Here is a 12,275-nt window from a genome sequence, read left to right as displayed (position 1 = left end):
GTGAATAACACCGGTTATGGAGGTGGTACAAACATAAGACTATTATTGCTAAATTCACCATCAGTATACGGTCATTTTGAGCCCTTAACCACCGCGCTGACACCCCGAGAAGATATACTTTTAATATGAAACTCGATCAACCGGGCGTTCACCGGCTGCTGGACGAAACTCCCAACTCCCGCTGTCAGCGAGGCGAGGGAATATTTATATCCGGGAATTCGCTCCTTGCTGTGTCCACGGTGATAGGAGTGGAGGATCGACTCCATTCAAATAGTGTTGGATTCCCTGTCTTCTACTCTATCCGGACACGTTGGAATTATTTTCCTAACCCACGGGAAATCAAAGTTATTAACCCGCAAAAAGTGGGTTTTGCCCGCAAAAAGTGCCTTTTGCCCGTCAGGTGGGCGTTTCCACTATGCTGTGACGTCACATGAAAGCTATGAAATTCATATAGATGAATTAATTGACTGAACCTAATTTGTATTTAAGAGAATATATTTGGTATTGCTGCATCTGTGGTTTAATAGTTTGTAAATGTTTTAATAGGTGGGTCAATGACGTGACATGCATATTTTTGTGTCATGTATATTATTTCCATTTAAATATAGATTAATCAATTCAAGTCATATATGATTTTATTCTATACAACATGGTTAGTTTGAATGTATTGTCAGTACATTCTAATAATATGGATTACTTTGTGTTTTAGCATCTCAAACCTCCAAAATGTCAGGTGGCGCAACTGTCTCAACAAAGGAACAGATTAAGAACACTGTTAAAAGTGGTATTTTAATAATAATATATTCAATATAAAATACTGTGGCATGATTTTATGTTTGAAACCTTTCAAATAAACACACATTTACAAATAAAAATAGTTTTAAAGCTATTGAGATAATTGAGAAACTTTTGTCCCGTACATTTTTTTCCTCAAGTGGCACAACCGTAAACATGGGACTTTTATTTTGAAATCAAGAGACTATTGCATCAGCCAAATGTTTCATCATCCAGAGGACCCTGTCTGACATCTGTGGCTGAGTGAAAAGATTTGTAGAGCGCTCTCAAATATTGATAAAAATAGATAGTTTCACCTCAGAGGTAGGAGGGTATATTTTCCATGTCAGGTGGTACAACCAATGTAAAACTAGGAAAATGTTATTTTAGCATAAAACTACTATTCTGTTTTAAAATGATTTGTATGATATTGCTAGCATAGGTCAAAGCTAATGCAGGTGTCCAAGTAGAAGCCTGTTTAATTTGAAATCAGTGGCAAAAGTCAGGTGGTGCAACCGGTATGTCAGTTGGCGCAACCACAATTAATGCCACTATATGGAATAAATAATGTTATTTAAAGCTCCAAAATGCTCTAAAATGTGTATTTGTGTCTACTTAAATATATATTAACACTTTTAAACATTTCACGATTATAATGTCTTTAATTTTAATCATTTTAGATGCCACTGTCAGTGAAGGAAAAAGCAGCCCCAATTTTTTTTTTCAGTCTAATAGATATAGATATATATAGATAATAGATACATGACAAAGATTTAACTTAATAAGTAAATAATAGGAAAATATAAATACTTTTACAAATAATTGGTTGCGCCACCTGACAGTTTTTGAGCAATTAAGTTAGAAATACAGTAAAAAATATATATATATATTAACAAATGCGGCATGTTTAAGCACATTGTCACATACTCAAAAATATAAATTCTATGTATTTTGAACAAAGTTTAAAAATAAATATTTTTAGAAGCCTTATTCGTCATTGACCCACATTCATTAAATAAAGATTCATCTGTTGAGAAACAAAAACTTGAAACAGAAACTTTTTCAAGGTGATGTTCCCAGTAGAAACAACCATTCAGATCCATCGTGGTCATTCATGTGTGTGATTTCTCTACGCTAGTTTTGGATATTGATTAATCTGCATCTAACCAAGTTTATGTTCTGAATAATTAGTGTGTTTGCAGTAAGCAAGCAACACTATTGTTACCGCACATATATACACTGAACACAAATATGAACGCAACACTTGGCTGGCTGGTCACAATAAACTTGACCAGGCTGGTCACAATAAAAGGCCACTAAACACCTTTGACACTAAATGGCCCCAAAATATAAACAGCTGAGAACGCGATGGCTTAACTCTCTCCATGTATAACTCTCGTCACCAAAGACACATCGCATCTGGATCATTTTGTTGTCATGGTTTTATTTTTGGAATAGTTCACATGGTACATCAGATTCTGGCTCTTTAAAAACAACCTCCCCCCCCCCTCTCTCTCTCTCTCTCTCTCTCTCTCCACCCGCCCACACACACAATGCAGAAAGACACAGCAGCATCCTCCCTTGTCTGCCCGCCACACATCGGGACCAGGGGACGGTGCTGCCGTCAAATAAAAAGGCACAAAATAAAGAGAAGAAACGAGACAACAAGCCGTCCTTTACCCCCCCCCCCCCCCGGACCCACGCCATTACCAACCTCTGCTACAGCAGTTGATGAGTGGCAGTTGAACGATCTTGAACTCTTACGACGTTAAGATCAGTCAAGTGAATCCGGTGATTCGATGAGATTTAAGACTACTACTAGTTTAAAATGCATGACGACACCGTCGATAACGACGAGAACTTCGGTCCCTCTTCCCCGCTACTTCCAGCCAACCCGCTGTGAACGGGTGCAGGAGTGTCTGGCTCCTGACTGCGCGACAGGTACCGATTTATAAACAGAAACTAGGGAAACTTCTTCCGGAAGGTTTTTATACATTATGGCGGTAAAACGTCTGCAGTCAGGCCGCTCACACACACACACTAACCCATGCATGCACTTAGCTCATCGAACAACATTCATAACCCACATCAGCGCACATGTGAAATAAACATTCAGCATGTACAATACACCCTCCGTGAAATACTTATCGATATATATATATATATTTGTTTTTTGTTTTATATATAAAAGAAGAAAAAAAGTTTGGATTTTTTCTTCCCGATGTCCTTTTTCAGACAAATGCGACTATGTACACTTTACAACTGAAATATAGTGTTTATAAAACAAAGGAAAGGTGTGATGTGACGCAATCCTGTGATAGTCTCGCTGAGTCCTGTCTCTGGTATTGTGATGCCTGGCGAACGACAGGACTGCTCCTCCTCCTGCTCCTCTTCCTCCTTCTGCTCCTCCTCCTCTTCCTCCTGCTCCTCCAAGCAGCTTCCAGTGTGGTAGTTAGGAGTCCACACCTCCCACATCCATCCATCCATCCCTCCCTCCATCCCTCCCTCCCTCCCTCCCTCTCGTCATTTGTTTATGGAATGTTAATCCTCCCATAAATGGCCCCTCCCATCCTGTAGCAGTCAGGGAACAGTCCTTAGCGCTGTGTGTTCCTTCCTGTCTTCCTGTCTCCCGCCCGCGCTCACTCAGACAGTCAGTCCAGTTTCCGAGCGCCCAGTTTGAGAGGACCCTTAGCCGCCTTGCGCTCTGCCCGCTTGGCCTCCAGCTCCTTCCTCCTCTCCTCGCGTTTCTTCTTGGCCATCTCGGCCTTGCTGAGGCCTGGGGGGGCGACAGACACACACACACACACACAGCTGCTATCACCATGACAACAGAGAGACACACACAGCTGTTATCGCCAAGACTACAACCACTACTACGACCATGGGTTAAACACAAAAAAAAAAAAAAAAAACGTTTTAGTAGAAGGCGATAATAGGGAGAAGGTTTTTCCTTCTATCAGTGGCCCCGGCCCGAGCTAGAGTACTCTTCCTGCAACGAATAGTGGACTGCTGATTCACATGCTTAGTATTCAAATGTATTGATTGTAAGTCGCTTTGGAATAAGGCGTCTGCTAAATGCCAAAAATGTAAATGTAAATGTGAATGAGACTCTGTCTCTCTGTCTCTCTCTCTCTGGTGTGGGGGTGTTGTAGAGGTGGAGGTGTGGGGGTGTTGTAGAGGAGGAGGTGTGGGGGTGTTGTAGAGGAGGTGGTGTGGGGGTGTTGTAGAGGAGGAGGTGTGGGGGTGTTGTAGAGGAGGAGGTGTGGGGGTGTTGTAGAGGAGGAGGAGGTGTGGGGGTGTTGTAGAGGAGGAGGTGTGGGGGTGTTGTAGAGGAGGAGGTGTGGGGGTGTTGTAGAGGAGGTGGTGTGGGGGTGTTGTAGAGGAGGAGGTGTGGGGGTGTTGTAGAGGAGGAGGTGTGGGGGTGTTGTAGAGGAGGAGGAGGTGTGGGGGTGTTGTAGAGGAGGAGGTGTGGGGGTGTTGTAGAGGAGGAGGTGTGGGGGTGTTGTAGAGGAGGTGGTGTGGGGGTGTTGTAGAGGAGGTGGTGTGGGGGTGTTGTAGAGGTGGTGGTGTGGGGGTGTTGTAGAGGAGGTGGTGTGGGGGTGTTGTAGAGGTGGTGGTGTGGGGGTGTTGTAGAGGAGGTGGTGTGGGGGTGTTGTAGAGGAGGAGGTGTGGGGGTGTTGTAGAGGAGGTGGTGTGGGGGTGTTGTAGAGGAGGAGGTGTGGGGGTGTTGTAGAGGAGGTGGTGTGGGGGTGTTGTAGAGGAGGGGGTGTGGAGGTGTTGTAGAGGAGGAGGTGTGGGGGTGTTGTAGAGGAGGAGGTGTGGGGGTGTTGTAGAGGAGGAGGTGTGGGGGTGTTGTAGAGGAGGAGGTGTGGGGGTGTTGTAGAGGAGGAGGTGTGGGGGTGTTGTAGAGGAGGAGGTGTGGGGGTGTTGTAGAGGAGGAGGTGTGGGGGTGTTGTAGAGGAGGAGGAGGTGTGGGGGTGTTGTAGAGGAGGTGGTGTGGGGGTGTTGTAGAGGAGGAGGTGTGGGGGTGTTGTAGAGGAGGTGGTGTGAGGGTGTTGTAGAGGAGGAGGTGGTGTGGGGGTGTTGTAGAGGAGGAGGTGTGGGGGTGTTGTAGAGGTGGTGGTGTGGGGGTGTTGTAGAGGTGGTGTGGGGGTGTTGTAGAGGAGGTGGTGTGGGGGTGTTGTAGAGGAGGAGGTGTGGGGGTGTTGTAGAGGAGGTGGTGTGGGGGTGTTGTAGAGGTGGAGGTGTGGGGGTGTTGTAGAGGAGGAGGAGGTGTGGGGGTGTTGTAGAGGAGGTGGTGTGGGGGTGTTGTAGAGGAGGAGGTGTGGGGGTGTTGTAGAGGAGGAGGTGTGGGGGTGTTGTAGAGGTGGTGGTGTGGGGGTGTTGTAGAGGAGGAGGTGTGGGGGTGTTGTAGAGGAGGAGGTGGTGTGGGGGTGTTGTAGAGGAGGAGGTGTGGGGGTGTTGTAGAGGAGGAGGTGTGGGGGTGTTGTAGAGGAGGTGGAGGTGTGGGGGTGTTGTAGAGGTGGAGGTGTGGGGGTGTTGTAGAGGAGGAGGTGTGGGGGTGTTGTAGAGGAGGTGGTGTGGGGGTGTTGTAGAGGTGGAGGTGTGGGGGTGTTGTAGAGGAGGAGGTGTGGGGGTGTTGTAGAGGAGGAGGTGTGGGGGTGTTGTAGAGGTGGGTGGTGTGGGGGTGTTGTAGAGGAGGAGGTGTGGGGGTGTTGTAGAGGAGGAGGTGTGGGGGTGTTGTAGAGGAGGAGGTGTGGGGGTGTTGTAGAGGAGGAGGTGTGGGGGTGTTGTAGAGGAGGAGGTGTGGGGGTGTTGTAGAGGTGGTGGTGTGGGGGTGTTGTAGAGGAGGAGGTGTGGGGGTGTTGTAGAGGAGGAGGTGGTGTGGGGGTGTTGTAGAGGAGGAGGTGTGGGGGTGTTGTAGAGGAGGAGGTGTGGGGGTGTTGTAGAGGAGGAGGTGTGGGGGTGTTGTAGAGGAGGAGGAGGTGTGGGGGTGTTGTAGAGGAGGAGGTGTGGGGGTGTTGTAGAGGAGGTGGTGTGGGGGTGTTGTAGAGGTGGTGGTGTGGGGGTGTTGTAGAGGAGGAGGTGTGGGGGTGTTGTAGAGGAGGTGGTGTGGGGGTGTTGTAGAGGAGGAGGTGTGGGGGTGTTGTAGAGGAGGTGGTGTGGGGGTGTTGTAGAGGTGGTGGTGTGGGGGTGTTGTAGAGGAGGAGGTGTGGGGGTGTTGTAGAGGAGGAGGTGTGGGGGTGTTGTAGAGGAGGAGGTGTGGGGGTGTTGTAGAGGTGGGTGGTGTGGGGGTGTTGTAGAGGAGGAGGTGTGGGGGTGTTGTAGAGGAGGAGGTGGTGTGGGGGTGTTGTAGAGGAGGTGATGGTGTGGGGGTGTTGTAGAGGAGGAGGTGTGGGGGTGTTGTAGAGGAGGAGGTGTGGGGGTGTTGTAGAGGTGGTGGTGTGGGGGTGTTGTAGAGGAGGAGGTGGTGTGGGGGTGTTGTAGAGGAGGAGGTGTGGGGGTGTTGTAGAGGAGGAGGTGTGGGGGTGTTGTAGAGGTGGTGGTGTGGGGGTGTTGTAGAGGAGGTGGTGTGGGGGTGTTGTAGAGGAGGAGGTGTGGGGGTGTTGTAGAGGAGGTGGTGGTGTGGGGGTGTTGTAGAGGAGGTGGTGTGGGGGTGTTGTAGAGGAGGTGGTGGTGTGGGGGTGTTGTAGAGGAGGTGGTGGTGTGGGGGTGTTGTAGAGGTGGAGGTGTGGGGGTGTTGTAGAGGAGGTGGTGGTGTGGGGGTGTTGTAGAGGAGGTGGTGGTGTGGGGGTGTTGTAGAGGAGGTGGTGTGGGGGTGTTGTAGAGGAGGAGGTGTGGGGGTGTTGTAGAGGAGGAGGTGGTGTGGGGGTGTTGTAGAGGAGGTGGTGGTGTGGGGGTGTTGTAGAGGAGGAGGTGTGGGGGTGTTGTAGAGGAGGTGGTGTGAGGGTGTTGTAGAGGAGGTGGTGGTGTGGGGGTGTTGTAGAGGTGATGGTGTGGGGGTGTTGTAGAGGAGGAGGTGTGGGGGTGTTGTAGAGGAGGAGGAGGTGTGGGGGTGTTGTAGAGGAGGAGGTGTGGGGGTGTTGTAGAGGAGGAGGAGGTGTGGGGGTGTTGTAGAGGAGGAGGTGGTGTGGGGGTGTTGTAGAGGAGGAGGTGGTGTGGGGGTGTTGTAGAGGTGGAGGTGTGGGGGTGTTGTAGAGGAGGTGGTGTGGGGGTGTTGTAGAGGAGGTGGTGGTGTGGGGGTGTTGTAGAGGAGGAGGTGTGGGGGTGTTGTAGAGGTGGTGGTGTGGGGGTGTTGTAGAGGAGGTGGTGTGGGGGTGTTGTAGAGGAGGAGGTGTGGGGGTGTTGTAGAGGAGGAGGTGTGAGGGTGTTGTAGAGGAGGAGGTGGTGTGGGGGTGTTGTAGAGGAGGAGGTGTGAGGGTGTTGTAGAGGAGGTGGAGGTGTGGGGGTGTTGTAGAGGTGGAGGTGTGGGGGTGTTGTAGAGGAGGAGGTGTGGGGGTGTTGTAGAGGTGGTGGTGTGGGGGTGTTGTAGAGGAGGAGGTGGTGTGGGGGTGTTGTAGAGGAGGAGGTGTGGGGGTGTTGTAGAGGAGGAGGTGTGGGGGTGTTGTAGAGGAGGAGGAGGTGTGGGGGTGTTGTAGAGGAGGAGGTGGTGTGGGGGTGTTGTAGAGGAGGAGGTGGTGTGGGGGTGTTGTAGAGGTGGTGGTGTGGGGGTGTTGTAGAGGAGGAGGAGGTGTGGGGGTGTTGTAGAGGAGGAGGTGGTGTGGGGGTGTTGTAGAGGAGGAGGTGGTGTGGGGGTGTTGTAGAGGTGGTGGTGTGGGGGTGTTGTAGAGGAGGAGGTGTGGGGGTGTTGTAGAGGTGGTGGTGTGGGGGTGTTGTAGAGGAGGTGGTGTGGGGGTGTTGTAGAGGAGGTGGTGGTGTGGGGGTGTTGTAGAGGAGGAGGTGTGGGGGTGTTGTAGAGGAGGAGGAGGTGTGGGGGTGTTGTAGAGGAGGAGGTGGTGTGGGGGTGTTGTAGAGGAGGAGGTGTGGGGGTGTTGTAGAGGAGGAGGTGTGGGGGTGTTGTAGAGGAGGAGGTGGTGTGGGGGTGTTGTAGAGGAGGAGGTGTGGGGGTGTTGTAGAGGAGGAGGTGGTGTGGGGGTGTTGTAGAGGTGGAGGTGTGGGGGTGTTGTAGAGGTGGTGGTGTGGGGGTGTTGTAGAGGAGGAGGTGTGGGGGTGTTGTAGAGGTGGAGGTGTGGGGTGTTGTAGAGGTGGAGGTGTGGGGTGTTGTAGAGGAGGAGGTGTGGGGGTGTTGTAGAGGAGGTGGTGTGGGGGTGTTGTAGAGGAGGTGGTGTGGGGGTGTTGTAGAGGAGGTGGTGGTGTGGGGGTGTTGTAGAGGAGGAGGTGTGGGGGTGTTGTAGAGGTGGTGGTGTGGGGGTGTTGTAGAGGAGGTGGTGTGGGGGTGTTGTAGAGGAGGAGGTGTGGGGGTGTTGTAGAGGAGGAGGTGTGAGGGTGTTGTAGAGGAGGAGGTGGTGTGGGGGTGTTGTAGAGGAGGAGGTGTGAGGGTGTTGTAGAGGAGGAGGTGTGGGGGTGTTGTAGAGGTGGAGGTGTGGGGGTGTTGTAGAGGAGGAGGTGTGGGGGTGTTGTAGAGGTGGTGGTGTGGGGTGTTGTAGAGGAGGAGGTGGTGTGGGGGTGTTGTAGAGGAGGAGGTGTGGGGGTGTTGTAGAGGAGGAGGTGTGGGGGTGTTGTAGAGGAGGAGGAGGTGTGGGGGTGTTGTAGAGGAGGAGGTGGTGTGGGGGTGTTGTAGAGGAGGAGGTGGTGTGGGGGTGTTGTAGAGGTGGTGGTGTGGGGTGTTGTAGAGGAGGAGGAGGTGTGGGGGTGTTGTAGAGGAGGAGGTGGTGTGGGGTGTTGTAGAGGAGGAGGTGGTGTGGGGGTGTTGTAGAGGTGGTGGTGTGGGGGTGTTGTAGAGGAGGAGGTGTGGGGGTGTTGTAGAGGTGGTGGTGTGGGGGTGTTGTAGAGGAGGTGGTGTGGGGGTGTTGTAGAGGAGGTGGTGGTGTGGGGGTGTTGTAGAGGAGGAGGTGTGGGGGTGTTGTAGAGGAGGAGGAGGTGTGGGGGTGTTGTAGAGGAGGAGGAGGTGTGGGGTGTTGTAGAGGAGGAGGTGGTGTGGGGTGTTGTAGAGGAGGAGGTGTGGGGTGTTGTAGAGGAGGAGGTGTGGGGGTGTTGTAGAGGAGGAGGTGGTGTGGGGGTGTTGTAGAGGAGGAGGTGTGGGGGTGTTGTAGAGGAGGAGGTGGTGTGGGGGTGTTGTAGAGGTGGAGGTGTGGGGGTGTTGTAGAGGTGGTGGTGTGGGGGTGTTGTAGAGGAGGAGGTGTGGGGTGTTGTAGAGGTGGAGGTGTGGGGGTGTTGTAGAGGTGGAGGTGTGGGGGTGTTGTAGAGGAGGAGGTGTGGGGGTGTTGTAGAGGAGGTGGTGTGGGGGTGTTGTAGAGGAGGAGGTGTGGGGTGTTGTAGAGGAGGAGGTGTGGGGGTGTTGTAGAGGAGGTGGTGTGGGGGTGTTGTAGAGGAGGTGGTGGTGTGGGGGTGTTGTAGAGGTGGTGGTGTGGGGGTGTTGTAGAGGAGGTGGTGTATGTGGGGGTGTTGTAGACTCACCCTGACTCCCGTCCACAGACTCCCAGCTCTCCTCCGCCCCCCAGTCCCCTGCAGGGTCCGCAGTCCAGCCATCACCACCCTGCCACACACACACACACGCACACGCACACGCACACGCACACACACACACACACACACACAGACAGACAGACAGACACACAGACACAGACACAGACACACACACACACACACACACACAGACACTTAAAACATGGACTCAAAACACAAACCTGACTCCTGCTATGGTGATGATGGCTCCTTTACTACAGTCTATTTGGGCAACATTGCAGAAGGCTTTCCATAGCAGTATGAGCAGCCAGCCAGAAAGCTGCAACACAGACATGTTCCAGCCCAAACCTCCAGCAAAGACTGACTGGATAGAGATTGTGACAAATATTCAAAGCATGGAGAGAATGACCTTTTCACTCAATCACCATCACTGTAATACGTGTATGTATGAATGCATGGATGACCAATTGTTTGTTCCACTGTGTTTTGTTGTATTTCTATGTGACTATAAAAATAAAGCTTAAACACTACTACTCCTCCTCTTCTCTCCATCCTCCCCTCTATTCTCTCCATCCTCCCCTCCTCCTCTCTCCTTCCTCCCTCCCTCCCCTCTCCATCCTCCCCTCCTCCTCTCTCCTTCCTCCTCCCCTCCTCTCCATCCTCCCCCCTTCCTCCTCTCTCCATCCTCCCCTCCTCCTCCTATTCTCTCCATCCTCCCCTCCTCCTCCTCTCTCCATCCTCATCCCCTCCTCCTCCTATTCTCTCCATCCTCCCCTCCTCCTCCTATTCTCTCCATCCTCCCCTCCTCCTCCTCTCTCCATCCTCATCCCCTCCTCCTCCTCTCTCCATCCTCCCCCCCATCTCCCCTCCTCCTCTCTCCATCCTCCCCCCCTCCTCCTCTCTCCATCCTCCCCCATCTCCCCTCCTCCTCTCTCCATCTCTCCATCCTCCCCCCCTCCTCCTATTCTCTCCATCCTCCTCCGCCTCCTATTCTCTCCATCCTCACCGGGGCGGTGGTGGTGGGCGTGGCTCTCTGGGACACGTTGGAGAAGAAGTCGCTCTGCGTGGCGTTGCCCTTGGCAACGGGGGCGGGGGTGTCCCCCCAGTCGTAGTCGCTGGCCGGCCTCACGCCCTCCGGCAGGGGCCCCTGGGCAGGGGGAGGAGCCTCCGCCGGCCCCCCCTCCTCCCAGTCATTGCCCCACCCCCCCTCCTCCCCGGGTGAACTCTGACCCTGGCCCTCCTTCTCGTTGGACCAGCTGTCGTCCGCCTCCCAGCCCGAGCTGCTCCAATCAGCACTCTGCTTCTTCACCGCCTCGGAGGGGGTGGGGCCCACCTGGGGAGGGAGGAAGGGGGGGGGGGAGAGAGAGAGAGAGAGAGAGAGAGAGAGATGGATGGAGAGAGAGAGAGAGACAGAGAGAGAGAGGGAGAGACAGACAGGGAGAAAGATTGAGAGAGAGAGAGGGAGGGAGAGAGAGAGGGAGAGAGATAGAGGGAGAGAGGGAGACAGAGAGGGAGAGACAGAGAGGGAGAGACAGAGAGGGAGAGAGAGAGACAGAGAGGGAGAGACAGAGAGGGAGGAGGAGACAGAGACAGCTTTCACTTTCTTGTAACAACAATGTTGTTGTTTTTCTTGATATAAGCCCAGATTTGTCTAAAGTCTCGCAAAACGTATCAAAATTAGCCTGGATTTTCCTTTAGCGATGCTGATGGAACACCCCCCTGCCTGTCTGACTCAGACTACCAGACATACGTACTGCTCTCTCTGTGGCCTTCTTTTTGACTGACGGCGTTCCTGACCAATCAGAGGAGTTCCAGTCGTCTGGTCCCGCCTGCAGCTTCTCTGGGTCCTGTTAGGGGAGGGAACAGAGACCACGGGGTTCAATAACACACACACACACACGCACACACACAGAAACACGCGCACACGCACACGCGCACGCACGCACGCACGCACGCACGCACACACACACGCACACACACACACACAGGTCCTCCTCCTCCCATGGCCCAGTTACCTCCAGACTGCCCCAGTCCTCGTCCTCCCACCGGTCACCGGTTGGCTCCTCGTCCCTGTCCGTCACCTCGGGGGCGTCTGATTGGCTGGCGAGGTCAGCAGCAGCAGCAGCAGCAGCAGCAGCAGCAGCAGCAGCAGGGCGGGTCACAGAGGCCTCTGGTGCTTTAGCGGCTGGCGCTTAAGATTGAGAGAGAGAGAGAGAATAAGATTAAGAGAGAGAGAGAGAGTGAATATGATTGAGAGAGAGAGAGAGAGAAAGAGAGTGAGTAATGAGAGGAGCAAAGGAAGAATGTGATCCAACAGGTCAGGTCATGTGACAGCATTTATAGGAAACAAAGGCAGCCTGTTTCGAGGGCAGACAGTTAGAGAAGGCAGCCTGTTCTTACCTGGGGGGGCTCCGTCCACTACAGGGCTCCCAGCGGCGGGGGGGCCGGCAGGGGGGGGGGGTTCTGCCGGGGCTCCCTCGGCCCCCGGGCCGGTCCTGATCAGCTTGGACGTGAGGGAGGACACGCCCGTCACCGCCCACCCTGCCCAGCTGGACGCAGAGCCCGCAGGCTGAGCTGACGACATCACATCCTTCTCTTTATGAGGGGAAGAGGAGGAGAGAGGAGGAGGAGGAGGAGGAGAGAAGAGATGTGTAAGAGACTGTTGGGATTCCTTCAGTGTGAGGTGAGTGGTGTTGTGTAGTGAGTGTGAGGGGGGTGTTGTGTAGTGAGTGTGTTGTGTAGTGAGTGTGAGGTGTGTGTTGTGTGGTGAGTGAGTGTGAGGTGTGTGTTGTGTGGTGAGTGTGAGGTGAGTGTTGTTGTGTGGTGAGTGTGAGGTAGGTGGTGTTGTGTGGTGAGTGTGAGGTTTCTGACAGGTA

The 12,275-nt window shown here is 53.1% G+C and overlaps 1 protein-coding gene across 1 annotated transcript in view; it reads right to left on the bottom strand.

The window, feature by feature from the left end:
- Positions 1 to 3,339: 3,339 nt before the first annotated feature.
- scyl1 (SCY1-like, kinase-like 1) overlaps positions 3,340 to 12,275 on the bottom strand; it is a 16,438-nt gene continuing 7,502 nt past the window's right edge. The window contains exons 8-13 of the mRNA XM_080526310.1: positions 11,800 to 11,994; positions 11,415 to 11,590; positions 11,154 to 11,246; positions 10,406 to 10,732; positions 9,391 to 9,469; positions 3,340 to 3,550 (exon numbers count right to left, since the gene is read on the bottom strand). Of these exons, the coding sequence (XP_080382436.1) occupies positions 3,426 to 3,550; positions 9,391 to 9,469; positions 10,406 to 10,732; positions 11,154 to 11,246; positions 11,415 to 11,590; positions 11,800 to 11,994 (995 nt within the window). The 3' untranslated portion in view covers positions 3,340 to 3,425. The remainder of the gene's footprint in view (positions 3,551 to 9,390; positions 9,470 to 10,405; positions 10,733 to 11,153; positions 11,247 to 11,414; positions 11,591 to 11,799; positions 11,995 to 12,275) is intronic.

Source organism: Nansenia antarctica, assembly GCF_963989245.1.
Source record: "Nansenia antarctica genome assembly, chromosome: 3".
In the NCBI taxonomy this organism is placed as follows: Eukaryota; Metazoa; Chordata; class Actinopteri; order Argentiniformes; family Microstomatidae; genus Nansenia; species Nansenia antarctica.
The sequence above is the reverse complement of the archived record's forward strand: the minus strand, read 5'-3'. Positions and strand labels throughout refer to the sequence as shown.